The sequence below is a fragment of the Calidris pugnax genome, unplaced genomic scaffold, assembly GCF_001431845.1.
Source record: "Calidris pugnax isolate Ruff unplaced genomic scaffold, ASM143184v1 scaffold38, whole genome shotgun sequence".
Classification (NCBI taxonomy): domain Eukaryota; kingdom Metazoa; phylum Chordata; class Aves; order Charadriiformes; family Scolopacidae; genus Calidris; species Calidris pugnax.
In genome coordinates, this window is record NW_015090995.1 from 3,445,185 (window position 1) to 3,470,748 (window position 25,564).

Genomic DNA, 25,564 nt, shown 5'->3' on the forward strand with positions numbered 1-25,564 from the left:
AATGTATAATTTGTTACCACTCTGAGTTCTCTTGAAGCTATTACACACTCTGTCACTTAATCTTTGAAGTCCTTTAAAAATTGTTTGCTGTTGCCTTAATAGAATCACAATGTTTCTATCAACTTGAGATCTTCTGCAGCTCCATCACTTACCTGATCAAAGAGTTGTTTCCCTGTAGTGTTGGGCTGGATGGCAAACTCCAGCTCAGCATCCATGGTGGTAACACGCACACTGATCTGGAAAACAGAAAATGCATCATTACAACACATTCTCCAAATGACACTACCCAATAATGAAGACCAACATCTGACCAGCTCCCAAGCCTCCAGGAACCTCACCGCCAGCAGTTACAAAAGGCATCTGCCCTGCCAGCATGGTGTTCCCAGTTTCCCTATAGAATATAACTTTCACAGTGTAAGAGTTTATCCTGTCTGTTCCTGTTGATATGCTCATCTATGTACTGACACGTGAGAGAGCCATGTGCAGCTTATGAAACTGTAGTTCTAGTGTAGAACATTCTGGTGTCTTTCACCAAAGCAGAAATGTTCCAAAACCTCAGTACACACAACCAGACATCCAACCCTTCCGTTTGAAGGATGAATGTCAAGGAAGACCCTAGAAGCATGAGCCACTCAGTCTGCTACAGAAGACGTCAATACCAACAATACTGTTCCAGTCTCCATAGGTATTTGGAGAAGTTATAAGGCACGACTCCTGATATGCCCCATATGAACCAGACAGGACAAAAAGACAGTCTCATGTGCTAATGCAAATAGAACACATGGTGAACTAATATATTCACTAGTATGTTCTATGTGTTCTATGTGTTCACATGGTGAACTAATATATTCACTAGTATGTGCAGATACTTCTGCTTGTGAAGAATCTCCATACAGCTGCCTACTGCTTTCCAGCTCTTTTAGGGAGGTGGAAGATCTCTAAACAGTGCAGAAATGGTTTAGATGTAATTTAATATTGAAGTCATGTCAAGATCAGCCTTAGACACAAGTAGTAAGATCATGAATGGTCTTCCAGAAGGAACACTATTTGACACACTTTGTCTTGACAGGAGAGTCTCACCATCACGTTTTCACATGTGAAATGGAAGTGGCAAGGGATTGCAGCAACGGAGTTTGCAGTTTCATCCCACAGAAGCAGGGAGACACCTGTACATCTTTCACCAACAGTTCTTGTGAAGCAGGGAGACACCTGCACATCTTTCACCAATAGTTCTCATGAAGCAAGTTAAAACAGCAGAGGCATTTCACCTCAAAGATTAGTGTAAACCACAGCCAATTCCATTCACAACTGCTGATCAATACTGGAAAACATCCTGTAGATTCTTAGGGGTAGACAGAAATATTCCTGCCTGAATGAGGATGTCTTAACTTCTGATCAGGCAAAATAAGGCCTACAAATACACCAAGCTGCCTGAGAACTCATTTCTATTTGCATATCTATAAACTGAAATAGAAAATTCACAATTTATGAACACAAACTGCAGATATTTCAGATCAAACTGTTTTCATGCTTTTCCATCAAAGCAAACTTGAAGTTCTACAGACGGGACATTCATGGTGCACCAAAGCCCAATGTACAGGCCTTGCATTCAGAGTTCTCCTTCTTGCCAACAGCCCACATCAACAAATCTTAATTTATTTGCTCTTTAGTGCAATCAATCCTCTTAGCACACTCCACCAGCTTTCCAGGGGTGGGGGGGAATTCTGCTGTGAACAGTTTTAGTAAGAATAACTCAAACTCGCCTGCAGACTATAAGCTAACCACATGACACTGGAGACCAAAAAAAGCTGGAGTAAGCAGAGAAATATTCACGGAACCACCCTATACTGATACGATCGCAGCCAGTCCTGATCCCTGCATTTCTACTGAGTATACGGACAGATTTCACATCTTGTTTACTAAGAAAGCAGCAGCAGACTGCAAGACTACAACCAGGGTTTGTTTTTTTTTCCATAAGCAAGAAACATTCTGCCAGTTAAGTTTAAGTCAAGTGCCAAAAGAGACCACTATATCCGAATACGTTTTGAAGTTTCCCAAAAAGCCCACTTGAGCCTGGGCACACCACCGTTTTGTACTTGATATTCACTCATAATGAACCTAAAGGTTTTCTTGTTTTAAGTTTAGCTAAAAATTTAAGTGTCTTCTGCAAGAGGTTAAAGGTTGGCTCAGCACAGCAAAGCTGACATCAAGGAGAGCTGCATTTCTAATTGCTGTGTGCATAAAGAACGCTATTTAGACATCACTGGAGCAAAGATATCATGAATAAGCAGATGAGGAATAAGTTGGTTTTGAAGCCCTCTGAACCTCCGACAAAATGAAGTCATAATGAGGAAAAAAGCATCCCATAGAAGCAGCAACCAAAGAGCAAACGACCTAAACCAATAAGCAACCAGGCTTTGTTTAAAATTAGCAGCTTTCAATAGCATGCAATTACCTTGAGTTCTCCTGCTGTATCTTCCCAAAAATCATTCTCCTCAGATCCTAGATGTTGACAACTGGATAATTTCACAGTGCTTTGGCAACCAGGAATCCAGCTGTTTGCTAGAAGGGCTGAAAGCTCCCCAAACCAGCTTTGCTACTTATACTTGGAAGCAGTCTCTTCTACCAGGAGGCATGCTGGCTTGTGAGCCTGACCTGCCCAGCACACCTACCAGTGAGACCAAAGGTGTCCATATGCCACATCTAAGTATAAAAGGGGTTACATTAAATGAGCAATTAAGCAAGAGTTTGCTTTTTGTTTGTTTTAAAGTCTTTCCTGTTCACCTATGACACTAATGTACCAGCTACCGCGAAAGAAAAATAGTTTTTTGCTCCACTGTTTATGGATAAAACACAGGAGCTGCTCTTATCTGGTACCATCACATTGAACGGTGATCGGACGCCGAAGCGCCTGAGCACAGAGGAAGCACCAGAAAACAGAACTGAAACATCTGTGGCAGCTCTTTGCAACCTGTGCCTGAAGAGTTTCTAAGCTATTTGGAGTAAATCAGTCCTTAAATTTTAAAGTAAAGCTGCTGCAGTAAGTTATCTTCCCAATTCACGCAGAATACTTAAGTTGTAAGACTCACATCTTCATTAGCAGATGTAAAATAAAGTCTCACCATGGAACCAGCAAAATTCTTTCATTGTCTCTCACTTAAACGCACTTAAGCTTATCTGACCAGTTATCATCCTTCAATTAGAACCTTCAAGGGGAAGAGATAAACTGGTTTCCCCTTAGTAGAAGCCCCCCATTGTGCTCAAGCTGGGCAGCAACCTCAGGTTTAGAGGCAGCAAAGTCCTGAATGGGGTCCACACTCACCACTCAGTATTTTAGAAGCTGGGGTGAGCTGAGACACCACAGGAAACGTGCTCGAGCTCTAGAGAACCACACCCCGGTAGCGCTGGCTTCCCTCGTCCCAGCAGCGTTTTAACACCTTCAACAACGAACGGCTCTTTAACCGTCAGCAGCCCGAGCTGGGGACACGTCCCGGGCTGTACTGGTGACATTTTAACCACTAGTTTCATAGTAATTTACTACTTGGCCAAGACACTAGATTGCTGTAAAACTGCGCTTTGTTAAGCGCAACTGGTGTGGAAACAACATACAAAGAGGGTTGGGTTTTGTTTTTTAACCCCCAAACCAAGCCACGTTTCTTTTGTCTTTTTTTCTTTTTCTTTTCTTCTTTTTGAGCCAGTTGTTGTGAACCGGAAAAACAAAGTAAGGTTTCTACTGTCTCAGGGGGTTGGGAGGCACAGCTCGCCACCCCCAGGTAGCAGATAAGAGGCCTGATGGTACTTCAAAGCAGATGCAGCTTCACCAAGGGTTTTATTGAGTTTCAAGAGCCCACGTACTGCCACAGAAATACCAAGTGGTTCTCCCAGCATGTAAAAAGGCACAAAAAAAACCAAGCACCAAGGGAGCTGCATTCCCAAAGACACCCAGGGGCCACCACCTCCCCATTGGCAAGGTGGTCTCACTGATCCTGCGATGCTCTGCCCGCAGCTCCAACTGCTAGAAGAGATCCACAGACTGCCATGAGCTCCACCTGCCAACCAAGTGCCAGGCACTGCACGGTCACCTTCATCATCCTCATTCATCTGAAGCCTTACTTTTAGTAAAACCCCGTCTACTGAGGCATTCACAGCCGAGCACTGCCCAACACAGATGTTACACAAGGGTTACACAAGAGTGCTAGACCGGAAGAAAGCCAGCATGATCCAGTCCCATCATAATTTAGACTCTGGTTCGCCTGGAGAATTACCCTGCCACAGCAGTTTTAAACCATTTTATCTAGTTTACCATCAATACTTATTCTAAGAAAAGCCTCAAGATTCATTAGCATTAAGCTTTTATACTTTATATTTCTAAACCATCTAATGAGGTTTTCCTATGTTTGGGGACTGGTATAACTATCAGCACGCGTACCATTTGGGTTGCAAACAAAACAATGCTCCTCTAGGAGATAACCAACTTGGACCACTGAGCACATACAAATCTAGCTCCATCAGTCCAGCCAGGCAGATGCACACTGCTGAGATGTAAGGAACATACACAGAAAAAGACTAAATACAGTGAAAAAAAAGACACTGCCCACCAGCGACCAGATCACAAGGTCCACAGTAGCATCACTCATCCCCAAGGACACTACACCTCTTTTCCAAAATTTGTTGTTAGTAAACTTCTGTCTTAAACTTCCAACATTCAGGAGGTCTTTTTAGAAGACTTGGTGGATTTAATTACCAGATTTACCAAAAATACTATCCTAACGCAGTAATTTATACTCAAATTCTATTTAAAGCAACTCATTGAATCTTTTCATCATAACATTTATGACACACTCACTTCTGCATCCAAGTGCCTGCAACCCTCTATAAATTCTGATTAGATCTTGAACTAGCTGTTTTACCCTAGTAAGTGGCCTCTAAATGGCCTTCTTTTGTCTTTCCATCATCATTTCATGAAATATTTTGCATACAGCAACATCATATGAAAAGCTTCCAGAAGAAGCTGACTTGCGCTTTACAAGAAAATTCAAGTCTCACATTTCAACAGGCAAATTGACACTCACCAAGCTAAAAAACACTCAAGAAAAAAAAAAAAGCACATATTTCACTGATTCATTTCATAACAGCTACAGGAAAGAGCTAGAAACCTAGCAACTCTTCCTCTTCTCTATTTGAGGAATCACCATTGTTCTACCAGTCGAAGCACAGTTAAAGATTGTCACTACCAGAGCATATTAAAGAGCTTCCTGCTGCCAAGGACAGTGTCGTGGTGAGGGCGAGACCTCCTGCACAGACAAAACCTCTTGGGTGGAAGAGACGCTGTTCCAGCCCCCAGAGCAGCTGCAGCCAAAGAAAGCTCCTTTTGATAGGCAAAGGCTTTCACAAGCTGCAGGACGCCATCACCCTCCTCCCACGGTGTTCAGCAGACAGGAGACAGATTTACTAGACTGTGGTACCAAGCACCCATCTGTAACATCAACTCAGAAATTTTAACATTGCCCATATACCTTAGAATCACAGAATTGTCTAGGTTGGAAGGGATCTAGTCCAACCATCAACCTAACTCTGATAAAAACCATCACTAAACCGTATCACTATTCACCATGTCTACTCATCTGGTAAATACCTCCAGGGATGGTGCCTCAACCACTTCACTTGGCAGCCCATTCCAATGCTTAATAACCCTTTCAGTGTAAAAAATATTCCTAATATCCAATCTGAACCTCCCCTGGTGCAACTTGAGGCCATTTCCTCTTGCCCCATCACTTGTGACTTGGGAGATGAGACAGACCCCCCACCTCTCTACACCCTCCTTTCAGGGAGTTGTAGAGAGTGACAAGGTCTCCCCTCAGCCTTCTTTTCTCCAGGCTGAACACCCCCAGCTCCCTCAGCCTCTCCTCACAAAACTTGTGCTCCAGACCCCTCACCAGCTTCGTTGCCCTTCTCTGGACCCACTCCAGCCCCTCGATGTCTTTTTTTGTGTGATAAGGGCCCCAAGTTTTACTTTCTGCCTGAGATTCCCAGTAAGTTTTACTAACAGTAATGATTATCACTTATCCTCCAGGTCTCTGAGCAAGCCCTGTAACTGCTGTAACTACTTCCTAAGATGAAAATTTGTAGCTGCATACGGCAGGACAAACAGGAAAGACTGATACCATCACATTAAGCAACGGATGTGTTTCTCGTACGAATGCCCCAGTGCGTTGAGCAGCGCAGGAGGTAGAACAGACAGCTCTGAGGCAGGAACAGAGCACTAGGAAATTCATGTCAGAATAATAGGTAGAGTCAGCACAACAGAGTATCAACCCTCTACAAAACCCTGACCCTGAGCTAAAGCTTCTTTCCTCCCTGGATTTCCTGAATGCAAGGAAGCTGTTATACCCTGGGGGTCTGGAGGCTTCAAGCTTCAGATATTCGTGCTTCCCAGGTTTAAGCCACCAAGTGGACTATTTCTGGAGAAAGTAGTAGAGGGAAAAGGTCACACTTTATTGCTCGTTTGACTGTTACAGAACAGAAATAAATTCGGTTAAAAAGCAATTCCAGACCATCCTTTACAGACCCTCTTACGCTATAGGGTACCAGTTCACCCAGTTACCACAGGTAATGATACTAGACTAGCATGGTGCATCAGTTCCAACAGCTCTGACCAGAGAAACACACCAAATCCAGCTGGAGTTGTATGAACTCTGAACTCAAGATCTCATTGGGCACCCTAGTGATCTGAAAACCTTCCCAGTTTTGGCTTTCAGCAAGATTAGCAACAGTATAGGAAGTATAATGAGAATTATTCCCTGGTCCCTTCAAACACCAGAGCGTTTTCTGGAGGATCCAGGCTCCCCTTCACCTCCCACCGTGCTGGCCAGCCAACACTGGCCCTGCTGGGAGGACAGGAGTCACACAGAGACCCACAGAGCGTAGCGGGGGCATCAGGCTTTGCCCAGCCCAGGAAGGGGGTCCAAGGTGATGCCCCTCACCTGCAGCACCAGGGATACTCACAGACATCTGGCTCCTTCCCCGGTGCCAGCGCTCGGCCCCAACAGCCCGGCGTCCTCTGTGTCAGCGCGAGGCTGGAATCGGGTCATGTGAAAGCGCTTGCAATTTCTAAAGGGATTATGCTTAATTAAACCAAGCCCCCTTCCAGCAGCCTTAAAGGGCCTTTTCATACCCCTAAGCTTATCAGGGAACAGAACACCAGCAGGCACACCCCGGGCATCGGCCCTGGTACCAAACGGCAGGCCCCCAAGAGAGCATCGACCCTCCTGATGGCTCCCAGGAGCTTCCCAGTGCTCTCCACCATCCTTCTCCACCATCCTTCTCCTTGCTCAAATGGGGACATGGCACACCTCAATCCACGGGAGCCACAGGGAGGGGCAACAAGGCCAAGGAAGGTATCCATTCCACCACACTATGGCAACTTGAATAAAGTCACCATAAAATACAGTAGAGGAGGAAGCTCGCCCACCTTTGATGCTCTCGGTACCAGCGAGCCAGAAATATGAGTTATGTGCTACAGAATGTGTTGTAACATCACCCTGAGAGGCACCCATTATGTCTTGGCTCTGCTTTGGTACCTAACTACAGCCTGTAGCAGGAATTCACCCTTTAATGAATCCCTAACGATTGTAGGGCAGAGCCTGAAGACAAAGAGCTGATGCTACAGAAAATATTGAGCTTCTTTGCCCATACATCTTTTAGGCATCTTACGCTAAGACTAAAAATGGACACAAGCAAAGATCATTATCTGAAAATATTTTACCAGATATATGACAGCCTCTTGATTGTTTAAGAGAGGAAAAAAAAAATTAATATTGCACTTGCCCCTCCCATCCCCTGTTCTCTTCGCACATTTGACAGCACAGCCCATTTTGCAGAAGTAGTTGTCAGTTATTCAGTTGGGGCTATTTTTAATGTCATTTCCGACAAAGCCAGACAGATACGGAGCTGACTGTACCTTTCAGCAATACACTAGTCACAAACACATCCCAACCATCTGCACCCCCTGTATGTTAACACCTAACACAGAACACTCACCTATAGATTGTGGATCGAAGTTCTGAAGGTACCAAGATGCCTAAGGATCTTACTGCTTTTCCTATGCGTTAAGTCACCTTATGTACCCAACTATCATTTAAAAACTAGCTCAATATTACAAGCTTGAGATTGCTTTACATGAACACCACACACGGCTGTCATTAGCGCACAAACAATGCTGACTGTGTCAGACTCAGCAAGAAATAGCAGGTTCACATGAAGCTTACAGTAAAATTTCATCCACTGTTATGCTGAATTCCACAGCTCAGTGTCATCCACCAAGGGATGTTTCAGTTCAACCAAATTAAAAGCAACCTGCAGAGGGAGGGGTGTCATCCACCAAGGGATGTTTCAGTTTGTACCTATAATAAAACCAAATTAAAAGCAACCTGCAGAGGGAGGACAGGCTTCTCTGTAAGCAGCCAGCGACAAAAGGAACAAGGGACTGGGTACTCCAATATCAATTAATGGGCTCAACCACTGTTTGGAGTTCAGCTTTGAGACAGACATCAAGAACTGCAGACTAGAAGCACAGCAAGAAGCTCCACTTATGAACTTCAGCAACATATATTTATTTCTGGCCTTATCCCCACCACCACCCCCTTGCAGAGGGGTGGAGATCATACATCTAGTGTGCTATCAAACACCCATCACTGGGCTCTAGATCAAAACTGGCAGCATCCTCCAGATTCCACTGGGAAGTGTGTATTGCTGCTGACTGACCTAGAGATCACAAGTGTGATCCAAGTCCTCAAGGAGAGTCCATAACCATTGGATTTACATGTGGAGCCCTTTAGCCACACACTGCTCTACCTTAAGTAAACCTGTGGTTTACTTAACCTATTAGTCTATTACTCTATTAGTAAGTTCAATTAAAAACAAACAAACAGCAACAAACTCCCATCATTTGAAATCAAGTGGCAGATAGGGCTGAGCAGTGCCCCATCAAAAAAGTCTCATACCTAGGTCAGCATTTGAACTAAAAATGATAAAAGAGCAAATCACTTGAATTGCAGCATGATTATTACACACGAACAAGCTGGCTGAATGATAAACTGAAGAAGACCTGGAAGAAGGCACCAGCAGCTGATGTCCCAGAAGGACAGACACTTCTGTTGGCCCTGGTGCCCTCAGAAGCTGTGGAGGTGTTGAGCTGTGTCCCATGGGGGAGATGCAGCCACTGCAACACAACTTCACTGCAGAGCCCCATTCTCACGTAAGCACCAGTAAACCCAGTCTGGGAAGCAACTGGGCTGAATCTAACTAGATTTGTGTTGTGATGGTTTTACTCCTTCCCTGTGAAGAAGCACAGCAGCAAACCAGCTTAGATTAGGGGTACTGGCTTCAAACTGGAAGAGGGGAGATTTAGATAAGATACTAGGAAGAATTCTTTGGTGTGAGGGTAGTGAGGCACTGGAACAGGTTGCCCAGGGAAGTTGTGGATGCCCCATCCCTGGAGGGGTTCAAGGCCAGGTTGGATGGGGCTTGGAGCAACCTGGTCTGGTGGGAGGTGTCCCTGCCCAGGGCAGGGGGGCTGGAACTTGGTGATCTTTAAGGTCCCTTCCAACCCAAACCATTCTATGATTCAGAAACCGCTGTGGAGCCACACCTTAGCAAAGTCACATTAGAGCCACGTCCCCACCACCACCAGTTGCTCTCAGTCCCCAGCAAGGCAGGACAGCTTCTGTGGTCAGGGAGCTGGTTTCACACTGCTCCAGGAACCAAGCCGTTGAGAACAGCAAGAGGCAAGAGCCTTTTTGCTCTGCAGGAAGCCAGAGCACCAGCAGGCGAGACTAAGAAAGTTCACAGCTTTGAAGAATCTTCTTGCAGAAACTGAACCCAGAACGGATGGAGGGGGGAGAGCCCGGGCTGCAGGAAGCCAGACGCTCCCCGAGACACCCACGTGTGCATCTTGACACTCATCTCACTGCAGCAGAGACACTGAGGGGGTGTCGTCAGGGCAGAAAGCGCTCTGCCCATGACTTCCAGCAAAACTCACCTTTATAGCACTGATTTACTACCACAGGGCAGGGGAAGCTATTAACAAGCCAAGCAGCAGGTCACTCACTCTTCTAGCACTTGGTGACCAACGTGGAAGTTTTTAGAAGTACCTCTGCCCCATGTAGAGCTTGGAAGGGCAGAGAATTTCTTTATGTAACAAAAGGGTTCAAAATAAGCCAATTGTGTCCACTCCAACAGCATTTTCTATACAAGTTTTCTGACAGGGCTTATAGCAGGCACCACAGCCAGTGATCAAAAGAGTCAATCCTTGTTCTTCAAAAGGGCAAGAAGAAATTGACTGAAGTGGCTTTAAAAATCTGGTACAAAATATAACACTAAAGCTGTCAGTTTCAAAAAAGGAAACTAAGTGATTTATCCCATTATAAACCCCGTCATACTGTAGTGTCAGAGCCCCAAATATGTGTTTGTTTGGCTGTTAAAACAAGTGACTGTTTTGAGATTAATTTGGACTGCTCATCTCCCAGCGATAAGGAAAATAAAATTCTTCCACGCAGCCAGTGGTAAACAGGGGTGTTCCCATGAAAATATCAGTTTCCTTGAAGACGTTGTCATTGAAAAGGTAATGCCTACAGAGCAACACAGCAGTATTTCGCTGCTCTTCTGCTTCACAAGACCAAGCGTGAGAAGCCACAACTACCTCTGTGTTGAAGTTACCCTTTGCAACTCATCAATTTTTTTTTTTTTTTTTTTTTTGTTTTGACAAGGGGGAAGAAGATACAGGAATAAACCACAAGTGCTGGCGAATTTGCTTCACTTGATATTTGTTGAAGTTTCCCTTTTCAACTCATTAATTTTTTTTTTTTTTTTTTTTGAGGTTGGACTCTATCTCAGAGGTCCCTTCCAAACATGGTGATTCTGTGATTCTTTAATTCCTAGTGTTCAGAGGGGCCTGAGTACAAAGGAACAAGTGGAGCCTGAGGGGAACCTCCTCACAGGACATCTCCAACAGGCCAGAGGTACCTTACTCAAATCTAGTCAGGGAGTCTACTTCAGGCATCCTTGTATGAACTAGGGCTTCTTTCCCCTCCCCAAGTGGTGGAAAATCAGATTTATTACCCCCGAGGACAGTCTCTCTAAAAAAATGAGGTCTCCTCCAAACCACATTCACAGAGCTCACAGAAGGGCTTCAAAAATGTCCTTAGGCGTGTATTATTTCCTTTGCATATTCCTTATATAAAGGGGCTGATGTTTCCAGTTGCCTTACTTTAGGGGCCTTCATTCACCCACCACATTTCAACTTTTCGTTTCCCCACAATCAGCGTTTCAAAGATCCAGAGCCACCTTCTTCCATTAGGACCAGTACTTAGTAAAGCAAGAACAGAGCCACACAAAGCCAGGGCTGGGCCAGTACTTCTTAATAGACTGGAGAACTGGGCTTTTTAGAACTCTGGAGGCATAATTTACCCAATTTAATTAGTGACCTGATTTGGGCAAGCAAGTTTTTTTCACGAATAAAAGTTCTACTTTATAAGAAGATTACTACAAAGTTATTCATTCAAAACAATTTTAAAAAAAGAAAGAGATAGGGAATTCCCCTACCCTCCCACCCTCCCCACCCCAGCACTGCTTCCGAAATCATTGATGACATGTTTCCAAGTTAAAGCTACTTGAATATAATTCCTTCCTTTTCAATCAGGCAGATAGTGAGTAGTCACATCCTACCAGTGGTGTTTCAACAAGGTGGGTGCTCGCAGCTCACTACCCTGTCCAGGGGGCAGACGAGTTTCAGTTTGACAAAAGGAGTTGCAAGATGAGAGGTCTAAGGCAGCAAAAGCAGTCATGGGTGGATCCCCAAATTTACAGTCAAGTACAGATACTCGTATGCCACTTATTACACAACTTACTCACACCCTTGTGCAATGGATCAATTCCTCTATTTTTGCCATTTCCTTTCTCATAAATAGATTCCTCATGCACCTCCCTTTGCTTTCCTGTAGCTGTTCCAAGCCATTAACGTTGCCACTTGCCATTTCTTTAGAGCCAGTCTGGGGAGGCCCTTAGAATAACTATTTTTGTACCTGTTGTTTGAGCTACTCAGAGAGGAACATCCTTTACTGGTCAAAACCCAGGAGTTTAAAAAAAAAAAAAAAAAAAATCATGGGGGAAAACCCTGACTCCTTTTCCACAACTCAAAGCAAAATCTAGCCACGTGCAGTTGCCATCATTCAACTGCTACACCCTGGGTATCTTTGTGGGGTTTGTTTGGGGATTTTATTTTGTTTTGTTTTGAACGTCCATTTGTTTTGAACATCCATTTGTTCTGTGCATGTTCTCTGGAGAAACAGTATATGCCTATTATGGCCTCTGCACCCTAATAGCAGGGTTGGCAGTTGTACTTCACATGTCTGAGCTTAACCACATCCCTGGCTAAAGCTCCCCGGCTCGGAGGCGGGCAGCAGGGCAGTGGGCGTGTGAAATGCCAGCAGTGGTACGGGGTGACATTCCTCCCGGTATTCTGTGCCCCTCCTCGGCAAGTCCATTCACAGGTTACAAACAACTATTTTGTGCCCCTGTCCCTTCAATCAGACACCCCACACACGTGTTACCATCCTGGCTGCTGATGCAATCACTTCACCAGCAAAACAGTTCCGACACTGGAAGTGTTTTTGGAGAAGGCTGTTAGAGGGCAGCTCTTCCCCAACCCCTAAAACTTGCCTTACTCTAGTTCCTCCCTTCCAAGCTCTGTTCCAAAGGCAGGGGATTTCCCAATACCCTTAAACAGCTGCAAAGGCCCAGTTCAAGGGGTTAAGCAGACAAGCCTGGTAGCCAAGACGTAGTTCCAGACAGCCAATAAGCTTTCCAAACCTAGCATCCAGTGGATGCCTGCCAAAATTACAAGCAGCTATTTTGCTGGAAGGGGCTCAAAACAAGATCAAGACAGGATGCTATCAAGACAAGTGTGAGCTGCATGAAGGCAGCACATGTACAGTGAGTACTTGAGGTTCAGAAGCCAATAGACTAAACAGTCATTCCCTACGCAGAGGTCTCTAAATTCACCTGTGGTTAAGAATTATCTTAGAGGTAACTTGGAATTGAGGGCAAATTTAAAAAAAGCTATGCTCAGACACTCTTTATCATTCAGCACGAAGATAACTGCTGTGACCGAGCTCTTCCTTCCCAAGGATTCTCACGTGTGGATGGACAAACAAGCCAGACTTGTGGCTATCAGTTTCACGCACTCCTCCGTTCTTCAACCAAGAGCCACCTCGCATTTCGGCTCCCTGGTGAAGGCAGAGGGGCAGGGGAACACAGGGCTGCCTGTTCAGACATCCCAAGCGCTGCCTGGGTGTGGCACGGCGAGTTCTTGGCCAGCTCACAGCCCTCACTGAATATCTGAACAATAGCCAGACTTCTAGGAGCTAGAACACAGCCTTACTGTGGGATCTGACTGCCCAGACTATGAGCCATCCCTCCAAATTTAACCGCCGGCACAGTCAAGCATGAGGTAAAGCCCTTTCATCATCCTGTGATTTTTCAACTTTCTCATTTCCAGTGCGGGAGACAAATCCTGAAACTTCCTTTCGGTACAGGGTCTCGTTTAGGCTGGCTGGCTTGCTTTTTGTATCTATTTAGGTCATGGTTCCCCGAAACGCAGGATTTCCCTGAAACGGCTCCATTCTACACTTCTTTTTAATATTCAGTTTCCCCACCCACGTTTGCTTTCCTCGCCACCAACCTATTTCGGGTTCTAAATAGCTCTGTTGGGACTGCACGTAGTTTATTAGACCAGCTTGTGATGGCTGAAGTACCTTTTGTTATTTTAAGCTCCAGCTAATTCAAACACTTGAGCTTTCCTAATATAGAGGAGAGTCTCTACACCACCAGGACACACAGAACCCACGTCCAGCAGGCGCAGAGCTGCTGGGGAGACACAGAGAACGGGTGCCAGCTCACCCAGGGTGCGGTCCCACCACCACCACAAGCCATCCCAAAGGGCCCTCACCCTCCCACTGCCTTCTTTGGGCTCCTATCAGCACTACACCACAAGCAGGACCAGCGAATGAATCAGGCTGAGAATAACTCATCTGATGTCATTTTTTCCAGCAGAACTCTTTCGTTAGTCCCATTCACTACATTTGAACATAGACACTGCTCCCGGCACAGATTTAGAGGGAGAGGAAAGGCTTTCTGGGACAAGATGGTCCAAGATATTGAACCACTTCTTACTCCCTGCTCCACCCTTTGCAGTAGCTCTGATACACAATCCCTTGTGTATTGTGTATTTACCCCTCATCAAGCCACATGTGCACACGCATTTCACAGAATCACAGAAGGGTTTGGGTTGGAAGGGACCTTAAAGATCATCCAGTTCCAACCCCCCTGCCATGGGCAGGGACACCTCCCACCAGACCAGGTTGCTCAAAGCCCCATCCAGCTTGGCCTTAAAACACTTCCAGGGATGGGGCATCCACAACTTCCCTGGGCAACCTGTTCCAGTGCCTCACCACCCTCATAGGAAAGAATTAAGCCAGTTTTCATCTGAGTTAATTGAACCATTGCTCTACTGAGCTGGACTATTCAAGGCAGGGCAAGGCAGGAACACAGAGATGGGAGAGAACCATCAAAGCTCTCAAATGTGCAACCAAGTTGATCTATTCCATTAAATGCTGCATTTAAACACACACTCTTGAGTTCACATTCATACACATCTCTTAAAATATGCTGTTAGGAATTAGGCTGTTTGAAAAGAATGCCTCATAATTGTCAGTTGCCACTTGAGACCTAGACATGTGCATGAAGACGTTGCTAAATGCCCAGGAATCCCAGTGGTCAAGTAACATGCCTATTAACATGTCTTCTTTTTAAATACGGGTCCATCACATACCACCCTTACAATGCAGGAATTAAGGGTAGATGATAGACATTCTATAGATCAGACAGACACCATGAGACCAAGAAGTCATACCCTCAGCCGTAGCAGAGGGTATCACTTTGTTTCAGATGCAAAACATTCTGCATCATGTAGCCTTCCCTAGAGGGCCTGATTTATTTAAATATAAGAAAACACTTAATTACACCTTCCAATCCAGAGTATTTATTCTTTCATTTTTCAGGGTGTTTTCACAAAGTCTATTTAAAAAGAAAGTTACAGCTACCTGAACACAATTCATGTCTGGAGGTCTTGAGTTAAAGACTGTAGCTGCCTCTACAGTTTTACAGAGACAGAGTCACAATTTAAAGAACAGAATAAAGCCTTAGACTTCCAGTGACTGCTCCAGAGTCAAGCTATTCCCAGTTTGCTACAGGGCTGCATGTTCTGAAACAGGCTATAAGCATTGCTAAGAAGCAACATCAATCAAATACACCGATACCATACTGCCTCGGGACTCTCACAGCTTAACATCATCTCCTGGCCAGGGAGATGTGCTTCATGTGGGAAGGTGTTTTTAAGATCCTGCCCGGACATAACCAGAGACGCCCTGCACAGACCCAACCAAACCAGCAAACACAACAGGTAAGATGCTGTACTCGCAAGTAACTGGGCTTATGTTAAGCACTCCTTAAATAAAGGGTTTGCTTTTGATAGTTTTCAATCATTACACTTGAATAGCTCTTTTGCTTTCTCCATGCCTTTGCACTCCAGAAGATGAGGTTAAGAACTTCCAGGCACCTACACAGTACCTCGCAAGTTCCAGTACTTTCCAAGTTATCTTTATCAAGAACTATTGTCCCAGTGTAACAAAAACAAGACCCTGAACAACCCAATCTAACTTAGAAAATGATCCAACTTTGAAATTGGCCTTGCTCTGAGCATGGGTTAGACCAGATGACTTCTAGGGTTCCCTCTAAGCTTAACTTTTTCAATAATTCTATAAGGTCCCTGAGGCTGTTAGGGAGCTACCCTGAATCAGCTTAAACATTTATAGTGCTCATGGCAGAAACTGAAGAAACAAGAATTGTATCAAGCAGGCAGGAGGAATTTCCTTACATGATTTTATGGACTGTCTTTATGCAGCCAAACACACAGATAAGCCAAATTGTTACTGGTGTTCCTGAAGCTGGAGGTCAAAACTGACAAACAAAACTGAGCCCTAGGAAGAGAAATAGCCAGATGCTGAGTACATCTCCTGTTCAAGTCAACATACACGCAAATATAACTTAACCAAAGCAAACAGTAAATATATATACAAATATAACTTAACCAAAGCAAACAGTAAAACTTCCTACACTGACCCAATGCAGGGAGTCTGCAAAGGAATCTTCTGCAAGGACCATTTGTAAGTCAGCTTGTGAGCTTAGCTCTTATTCAGACCTGATGTGTAGAGCTGCTTTTTGTTATTTTTTCAGTTTTTTCCCCATATGCTAAGGAACAGCAGCATAGGATTTGCAGGCATTAATTCAACTTTGATCAAAGCCTGGGGGTCCTTCATGTTCCTGCATGAACATACCTCACATCTCCAGAACAGGAGGAACAGTAAGAGCATCTAACTACTCTTACTCAGGTTTGTTGTGAAAACAAAGATCCACATTAATGCATCTAACAACCCATCTTTCTCCAACAGAATGGCAGATCAATGAAATCACTTGGTTTACACCACTGTCTGAATCCCCTCAGATCCAAATGATTTTCAGATCCTTCCAAACACTGCCAAATCAAAGCTGTCATTAGAATATTGTAAAGGCATCTCGCTGGGAAGTCCTCTATGCCAAACTTTTCTGAGATCAAAGCATTTGCACATAGTCATTTGCAGCACAAATGAAAGAGACTTTCAAAGCTTGGCCATGGGAGAAGTGGCCGGTCACCTCCTCTGACTGAGGTACATTTGGTGCCCAGAGGCAGAAGAGACCTTGCACAGAGGTGAACCCAGTACAGAGCAAGCACCAAAGCCTAGATATTAAATTTGTCTGAACTGAAGCAGCAAAGGAGAAGCAGGACAGCCTTCTGTCAGATTTCTACTTGACTATTTAGCATTTGTCAGAACAAACACTAATATAGCGTCATATCTCCTGTGTATGATGCTGAAGCAAGTATTCATAAAATCATGTTATTGTTCAGGACATTTCATCTTCAGTTGATTGCTCTGATCTTTCAGCAATTCAGAAATTACTTAGTCCTTCTATTTCCTCTGTATTTTGATAAACAGATTCAAGACAGACACTACAGGGGAACATTCTTACAGCTGAAGATGCTGACGTGTATCCTCATTCAAAAAAAAAAAAAAAAAATGTGTATCCTCATTCAAAAAAAAAGACCTCTACCCTGTTCTGTTGAGTGTGCAAAGGGGTATTCAAACCGAGCAGAATACACTGCGCTGCAGCTCGCAGTCAGCCTTCAACTTGAGATCTCAGTAACAAACCACAGAGCGAGATAAAGCAAAAATACCAAACAACTTGGCGGGAAGAGGTTTCACAAAGGCTAAAACACTGACAGCATTAAAAGAAGAGTAAGAAAATTCTGAGCCTTCAGGAACTTCCTGCTAGAACTTGCTGCTTCCCAGTTTGTCGTGGCTGGGCCAGGATACCATCAGTTTGAGGTGCAGTTTAGCATTTTAAGCCAAAAGAAAGATTACATCAGCAGGCAATAAACACGTTTGAATATTTTTTTTAACACCAAGTTCAGGTAACAGAAGCTCCTTGCTTGCTTTTTGAAGCAAAGGACTAACATTATAGCAGCAAGGAAAGTGTGTCATCTCAGTATTCCAGGAAAGAATAAATTACAGCTTATTCTTTCCCAGAATAACAGCTCCTGTAACAAAGACAGCAGACGGGAGCTACAGCCTAGAGGACTAAGACATATTGTTTATTCAAGTATTTTCTTGGTTTAGTGATAAGTGGTTTATGGTGCTGAATAAAAACCACTCTCAAAGCCCACCACCTTCCCAACCACGGACTCGGGGCTTTCAGGTATCATAAGTAATAATAACCTTTTCTGACCCCATTATTCAAGCTATTAGTAACCTTACAGTTTTTGAGGCAGCTCATAAAATGAGCAGTCATGTAACAGTTCATTCATACAGCAGCTTCTGGTTCTCTAGGAGATGGTGGATATTGCCTAGAACATAATTATTTTACTGCTCTCCGCTTCCCGTATTTCACCAACACAAACAAGTCCATGTGTTGAGTGCTCCTTGGTGAAAAACACAAATACTGCAAGAAAAATTCCAGTTGCTCACACAGTGTGTTTCCAGAAACAGAAGATTTCTCAGCCTGAGGTAAGCTCAGATCCTGATTCTTCCCCCCGAGGATAACTGTAGCCACAGAGTACCAAATACATCCAGACACTGGATTCAGTACATCTCAGGCAAAGTTCTCATTATCTACCCAAGAAAACAAATGAAGTGAACTCTTTCAAAAGTTTTAAGTTTCCTTAATATATAGATATAGGTAGAAGCAAATGAAATAACCAGATGTTGGCAAAATAGTTATCGATACCTAAGCTTTTGATCTTGTCTCACAGAGTTCTCAGCATTTAGTGTTTTAACAGATAGTAGTTACAAACCTTTATTACGTACCCTCTGTGGTCTCTCCATTAATGAATGCTGTCAAACAAAACTTAGTGGAATGTATTAATATAATGAGTAATATTATCGAGTATCATCCCTAAAGGACAAGTGCTTTTTTTTTTATAAAACCAAAACACACACACAAACAAACCACACACCCCACATGTTTCCAGAAACAGAAGAAAGATTTCTCAGCCTGAGGTAAGCTCAGATCCAGATTCTTCCCCCCGAGGATAACTGTAGCCACAGAGTACCAAATACATCCAGACACTGGATTCATGTGTTTCCAGAAACAGAAGATTTCTCAGCCTGAGGTAAGCTCAGATCCTGATTCTTCCCCCCGAGGATAACTGTAGCCACAGAGTACCAAATACATCCAGACACTGGATTCAGTACATCTCAGGCAAAGTTCTCATTATCTACCCAAGAAAACAAATGAAGTGAACTCTTTCAAAAGTTTTAAGTTTCCTTAATATATAGATATAGGTAGAAGCAAATGAAATAACCAGATGTTGGCAAAATAGTTATCGATACCTAAGCTTTTGATCTTGTCTCACAGAGTTCTCAGCATTTAGTGTTTTAACAGATAGTAGTTACAAACCTTTATTACGCACCCTCTGCGGTCTCTCCATTAATGAATGCTGTCAAACAAAACTTAGTAGAACACATTAATATAATGAGTAATATTATCGAGTATCATCCCTAAAAGACAAGTGCTTTTTTTTTTATAAAACCAAAACACACACACAAACAAACCACACACCCCAAAGCAAACTGTGTCATGATTTTGCACGTTCTTTTTGCTTGGACACCCAGTATTCTACTCTCTCAGCTGCACCATAAACTACAATACAAGCAAGTTTCTTTCCACCCATCCAGCTTTGCAGGCAGTTTTGCTTTCTTGACATATAGTTACTAGAAGATGTGTCTTAGTGGTCAGATACTTACTAGATTAACCAAGTAATTGGGTGCTACTAAAAGGCATTTAAAGGACAATGCAATTATCAGGCACAGTCAACATGGGTTCACAAAGGGAAAAGTCCTAATGAATTTGATATCCTTGTATGATAAGGTCACCACTTTATGGGTGAAGGGAAGGCAGTAGACGTAGTTTTTGTGGATTTTATTAAGGCTTTTGATACTGTCCCTCAGAGCATCCTTCTGGAGCAGCTGTCCAGCTGTGGGATGTTCACAGGGCACTGGGTGAGGAACTGTCTGTACAGCTGGGCGCAAAAGGCTGCACTGAATGGGGTTACATCTGGCTGGCAACCAGTCACCAGCAGTGCTCCTCAGGGCTCAGTGCTAGGGCCAGTGCTGCAGATGAAAATTCTTGTTTAAAATAAGGGAAAAATGAGAGCAGAAGTTTCATTGTAGCTTAAGTTCAATTTAGAATATCTTCATGCAATTGAAATAAACATTAAGCAGATTTATTGTTACTCTTTTATTAGAAGTTTTGATTTGCCGACTGAATGTCAGCATTGCTTTCCTAAGTCTATGGAGAAAAGTACTGGAGCACCAAATTTTAGACAGTTTTCCTGCACAGATACACCATTGGTCAACTTCTATAAGAACCACCTCTTACACACAAGGAGGAAGCATTTCTAAAGATGTCTATACAAAGACTTCTATGCCATATGCCTCTTGCTAACTTGCACAGGAACAGGCCAAGCATTAATCAAAGTGTCTGCTTAGTGGACCAGTAAGTATCCCCTTACTTGTAATACATATGTACATATCCCTCCTCCTCTATCATTTCTAACTGGAACTCCAAGGTCGCCAGTGAGTTGTTATATTAATAAGGGCCAACAGGATTATTTACATACAAGAAGATGTATTGGGCCACAAAGTATTGTGTGTGTTTTGTATCACCACTTTTTTATTGGGCAACTCAATATTGCTTGAATTTGCCAGCAGTAGAGCCGCCTTATTTGCTTACAGAGGGCCTTCAGCACCATTTGCTGCCATTCTGCAAGTCCTGTGGATTACAATCATTTTTGGATGATATCAAGTTCTGGATTTTAATGGAGAGGAAAAAAAAAAAATGCAACCAGAACCCCCTTGTCCCTCCAGCAACCAGCTTGAAAAGACATTTAGTGTATTGAGGAAATAGATACTACTTTTTTTTTTAATTCACTTTTCCAGAATAGCATATTCAGAGGGTGAAAAAAAAATTATATCTTATTATTCTTAGAGATAGTTTGAACAAAAGGCCACACCTCCAGGGGGTGGGAGACGTTGAGAGCCCTGACACTTCACCCTAATAACTTCACTGGCAGCTCATTTTTTGCACTGTAACCAAGCACAGAATTAATACCAGACAGTCAAGTTTAATACAGTTTAAAAGCTACGGCAAGGAAAGATTTAGCCCAGAATTCCATGCTTTATTAGCCTGTGTTATATAAAACCAAATACATTTATTAAATTGTGTGACTAAGTGATTGATCGAACTGCGATGGCAGATTTTTCCTGTACTTAGTCACTTCCCCACCATAACTAGGTCTCCCAATTCAGAGAGAAAAAAGGTTGTGAGTCATAAGGGCTTACCAAGGAGAAGAAAATAAATCAGTGATATACAGACAGGCAAGAATGGATCATGGCTGCAGGAAATCATGATTTGCTTTAAAAAGAAAATACCTGGAGAACACAGGAAGGCATACAATGGCAGCATCAGTGCCCTAACAGGCTGCACGCAAGATTCTCTACATTGACTGAACCTCCCCATCCACCAAAAAAAAAAAACCAAACCACTAAGGTTTTACAGTATTCACACTCCAGTACAGTGAAGTCTGTTCTCCTGAGCATCCTCCCTCTACAAAACAAACAAGTTGGCCAACAGAGCTAGAAACTGGCAAGAGAGTATAGATCAGCCTGGACCACGCATACCACGCCCCTCATTCACTACTTCAGTCATCCTCCTCCTGATCTGAGATTTCATTTTTCTCCACACAGAATCACTGCTGGAAGAGAAAGGAGTTCTGTCTCTTCCCCCTCCTAGCCCGTCATCGCACTTTTGCCTAATTGCATGTTTCTCTACAGAGCGCATCAGATTTGGAGCTTTTCCATTCATTCCTGTTTTAGGGGCATCCCTATAGCTATTCCATCAACCAGGAATGGTCAAAGGGAGAGAAACCTAGCATGACCACATGCTCCTATTTCTTAGCCTAGGAATGGGATGAGAACCGGACATCATTCCTTCATCTAAAGTTTATATTTCTGAAAAACTTCCTCAGAACAACTACAGCCTCAGAGATGTTGGAACAACTAGGAAAAAAAAAAAAAAAAGGCATTTTGCAGGTGTCATACCATTAAAGACCTCTGTTTTCTCCCCATTTAACACAAGTTCAACAAAAGGCCAGGAATTTCTGGCTGCCCCAGTACAACACTGGAGGATCACACACTCCTACAAGTGAGGACACCCTTCCATAGCAGCACAGGAAGGAAGCAGCACCAGATCACCTACATGTCGAGAGTTGCTGCAGCCGTAATTGTCTCCCATCAATAAAAGGCCCAAACCTCTGTAATTTCAGGTTCTAAACCTTTAAACAGTTGCAGCTGATCCTGTGGTTTTATAACCACCGAGCCTGCTAGTGACTGTCTCTTCCTACATCCCTGCCAAGTATTTGCTGCACAATCTTTTAAACATTACAGTTAAGAGTCAGCTTTAGCTACTGGAGTCAGAAGGGTGGGTTTTAATGCCCACAACTTCCAAAACACATGAATGCTCCACCTAGAAACAGCCACAGAAGCGTTACAAAGAGGTTTGCCCAAAAGAGTTGCCTTCCACCCATCTAGAGACTTCAACCTGCTTTAGAAGTTCCAGATAATATAGAAACAAACTCCTTTGATGCAGTATTATTGGCTGCACTATGCAAATTCCTGTTCCCAAACACCCCTAGGGAAAAGCCAGCAATTAACTGACTGCTTACTAGTGCTCTTAATTTACATCAGTTAATTGCCCCGGATTATTCCTGGGCAGGGAGGGATTTCCTCTTTTCCAATGGTGTGTCTGCCCCAGCAAAGAGACTCCTCGAAGGGTGATGGTGATTTCTAGTATAATCATTTAGCAGCCAGACAAACAAGACACTGGGAGGGAATGGTGGGTTGGGGGGAGGCCCAAGGAGTTAGTGTTGAGATCTTGGAACTCTTTTTCAAGCAGACCCCATTGTAATCCTCAGAACAGCGATTAAGCAGAGATAACAGCTTTATTGTGCAAATTCAGGGAGGCCCTCTTGCTGCACAGAAGGGGGAAAAAAAAAAAGAAAAAGAAAAAAAAGAAGTCAGCCAAATAAGGTTGTTTGAGCTGCACCAAGCCAGGAAAGAGTCCAGGAGATGACGTAGTTAGAGGAAGCTTTTAGTCAGCTTCCTTTATACCCTGGAGTGGGGCCAGAGCTACCTCTTCCAGAGGGGTTTCGCTGCGGAAAGTGTCAGTGGAACAGCAAGGAGAGGCAAAGCCCAGCAGCTCGGGAAGGGTCCTGCTACCCCTGAGCCCCAGTTTCTCCAGGGGCAGAGCCAGTGGGTGTTTGAAATCATTCGGTTTCAGTTCATCAGCCGTCTTTGGTGGAGCTACCTAGGGACTTCAGCGAGCTCTGCGCAGGAGGATTTCACTTCAGACCAGACATTAGACATAAAACAACTGAAACAAGTTTCCTCTAGAGGCAGTGATGCCATTTCCTGTCAAAAAAAGGAGTCCATATTAAGACATCTTATGAACCATCCTCACAAGAAAAGCAAGAATTGTAATTAACCTTCAGGGGTGATTAATCAGACGAGGCAGAGTCACCCCAAGGAAAGCCTGCAACCCCTTGCAGGTCCAAAAAAGGGACTGCCAGTAAATGTTCAGGAGACAGGATATTTGTAAAAAGCAAGTGATGACCAACCCCTGACATGAGGAAATCTTTTCCCCATAGGATTCCAACAGCAGAAGAAGCAGATCTAAAGCTTTCCTTGGGCTCCTTTTATCATGTGCACCTCAGCAACCCGCTTCTTGCTCATCCGCCTCAAGTAACTAATCAAGAGACCAAAAAAGAAAGAAAGGACACAACTAACACGTTTTATCTTCCAGAGCCTCTGGTACGAAGAGCACTCTTGGGCCTAACACCGTCACAATAAAGTTTTAAGAATGGGATCACAGGTCCTCAGAGTAGTTCTTGCTCACTGCAGTCTGAAGCCACTCTGATGTTTTCTGCACAACGTTGCCAGTTCGGTGCCATAAGAAGGGGAAGCAAGATTTTACCAGTATGTAAAAAACAAATTGAACACTAGTTTATCAGTCGTATTCTTTAAACTCCCTGCTTTTGCTCACTATCAGGCTTAACTGCTTCATCTGCACATGAGGTAAAACCTCACTATTCTCGCAGAATCTAGGAACCAAGCTGATGAACACAAGACAAGGTAGGGTGTAAAGGCCTTTCCTGGTTTGTAAAACCCCATGGTAGCTATAAAGCTACTGATAATTCATTATATACCAGTCCAATGGTTTACCTGGTTCCACTGTACACTCAGCATGTTCTAGCTATTGTTGCTTCTGAGGTACAAAGCCATCTAAATTCATCAACAGACTTCTGTATAAAGCAAGGTCTTTGGGAGCTCTCTTTTCACAGCAACTCCATATATCCAATAGCGTTAGAAGAAAGTTATAACAGTTTGCCTAACAAGCTAGCACCCATGTCACACCAAAGCCCATCTAACTTCGATCCGTGCTGCCAAGCTTCCCAACGCATACCAAGCGAGGGAGAGGAGGAGATATAACACCAAAGGCTTGGTCCTCAGGTAAGGTAGAAGGCATCTGAAATGGTTCTAGCATTGAGAAGCATTGCAGAGTTGAGCAACCTGATCTAGAGAGAGGAATCCCTGCCCATGGCAGGGGGGCTGGAACTAGATGATCTTTGAGATCCCTTCCAACCCAAACCATTTTACGATTCCTTCGTAGCACAACAGGATCCAGACCCAGGGCAACAAAAGAAGTGTCCATCCATTAGAAGTTGTGGTTTCCATCACCATCGACCCTTCCGCCTCAGCTTTCAAGAGCAAATTCCGCAAGAAAAAAAAAGAAGGATCACCGAAACAAGTGTAGCACCGTTCTCACAGCTGACATCTTGTTGCAGCATTTGGTACCAAGTAGCTACATATCAGGAAAACAATATCCAGATGATTCTCCTGATACCTACCCCAGTCTCTCAGTTACCTTTCTTCTAACCAGACCTATGCAGTTCCAAAGAACGAAGGGAAATAATGCTTCAAGGACTTTGGAGTCCAACTGAGAATTAGGACCATGAATTTAAGCTACAGACAGGGTCTCTGAAGGCCCTAATGGCTATTGCTACACTGAGTTTTAGAAAGTTTTAAGGGAAAAGGCAACAGCAGAAAAGACTTTAAAAAAAAAAAATCTTAAATAGCATCATAGAGCTGAGACGTACAAATCTTACTGTTCTTTTGTGCTGAAGACTTCATGCTTGTCCAAGTTGATTTTCTGCAGTAACACTTTGCCCTAGAAACCTGGAGACTTGTGTCCTGAACATCGAGAGAAACACTTAGTTCTGCTAATACAATAAGAAGAGTTCAAACTTTATTACCTTTATACCTTAGTGTGAAGCTAATCATGAGATTAGCTCTGACTAAACCCATTTCTCTCTAACAAGACTAAAACAGAACTGCTCAAGTCCTAGTGACAGGACAGTTGAACGCACACCTCATGCACAACAGATGCTCACATTTTAAGTTCAGTGGCCTATTCATTCATACAGTCACAAAGTAAGTGCATTCATAGGCAAAACAGTTGATGAATCCCAATACAGAAACATCGCCTTTTCTATTAGCTAAAAATACAGTAAAGTATCAGCCCAAACAGGCGTGACTGGTACAAAAAAAAAAGGCCGCTTTCCCCTCCCACTCCTCCAACTAAGAAGGTTTTTGTAATACTAAAGTTCAAGTGATTAACTATGGTGCTCAGACTGGCCGTCAGCATGACAGTTCATTCACTTCTATCGGGATTTGGAACTGAGCCCCTGCCCAGCCTGGGATGAGTCAGTGAGAGACCAGAGCACCAGTCACTCCGCGTG

The 25,564-nt window shown here is 43.7% G+C and overlaps 1 protein-coding gene across 1 annotated transcript in view; it reads right to left on the bottom strand.

Moving 5' to 3' along the window:
• The window catches only part of MSN (moesin), a 47,674-nt gene that overhangs the window by 19,418 nt on the left and 2,692 nt on the right, over positions 1-25,564 (bottom strand). The window contains exon 2 of the mRNA XM_014955205.1: positions 153-236. Coding sequence (XP_014810691.1) covers positions 153-236 — 84 coding nt within the window. The remainder of the gene's footprint in view (positions 1-152; positions 237-25,564) is intronic.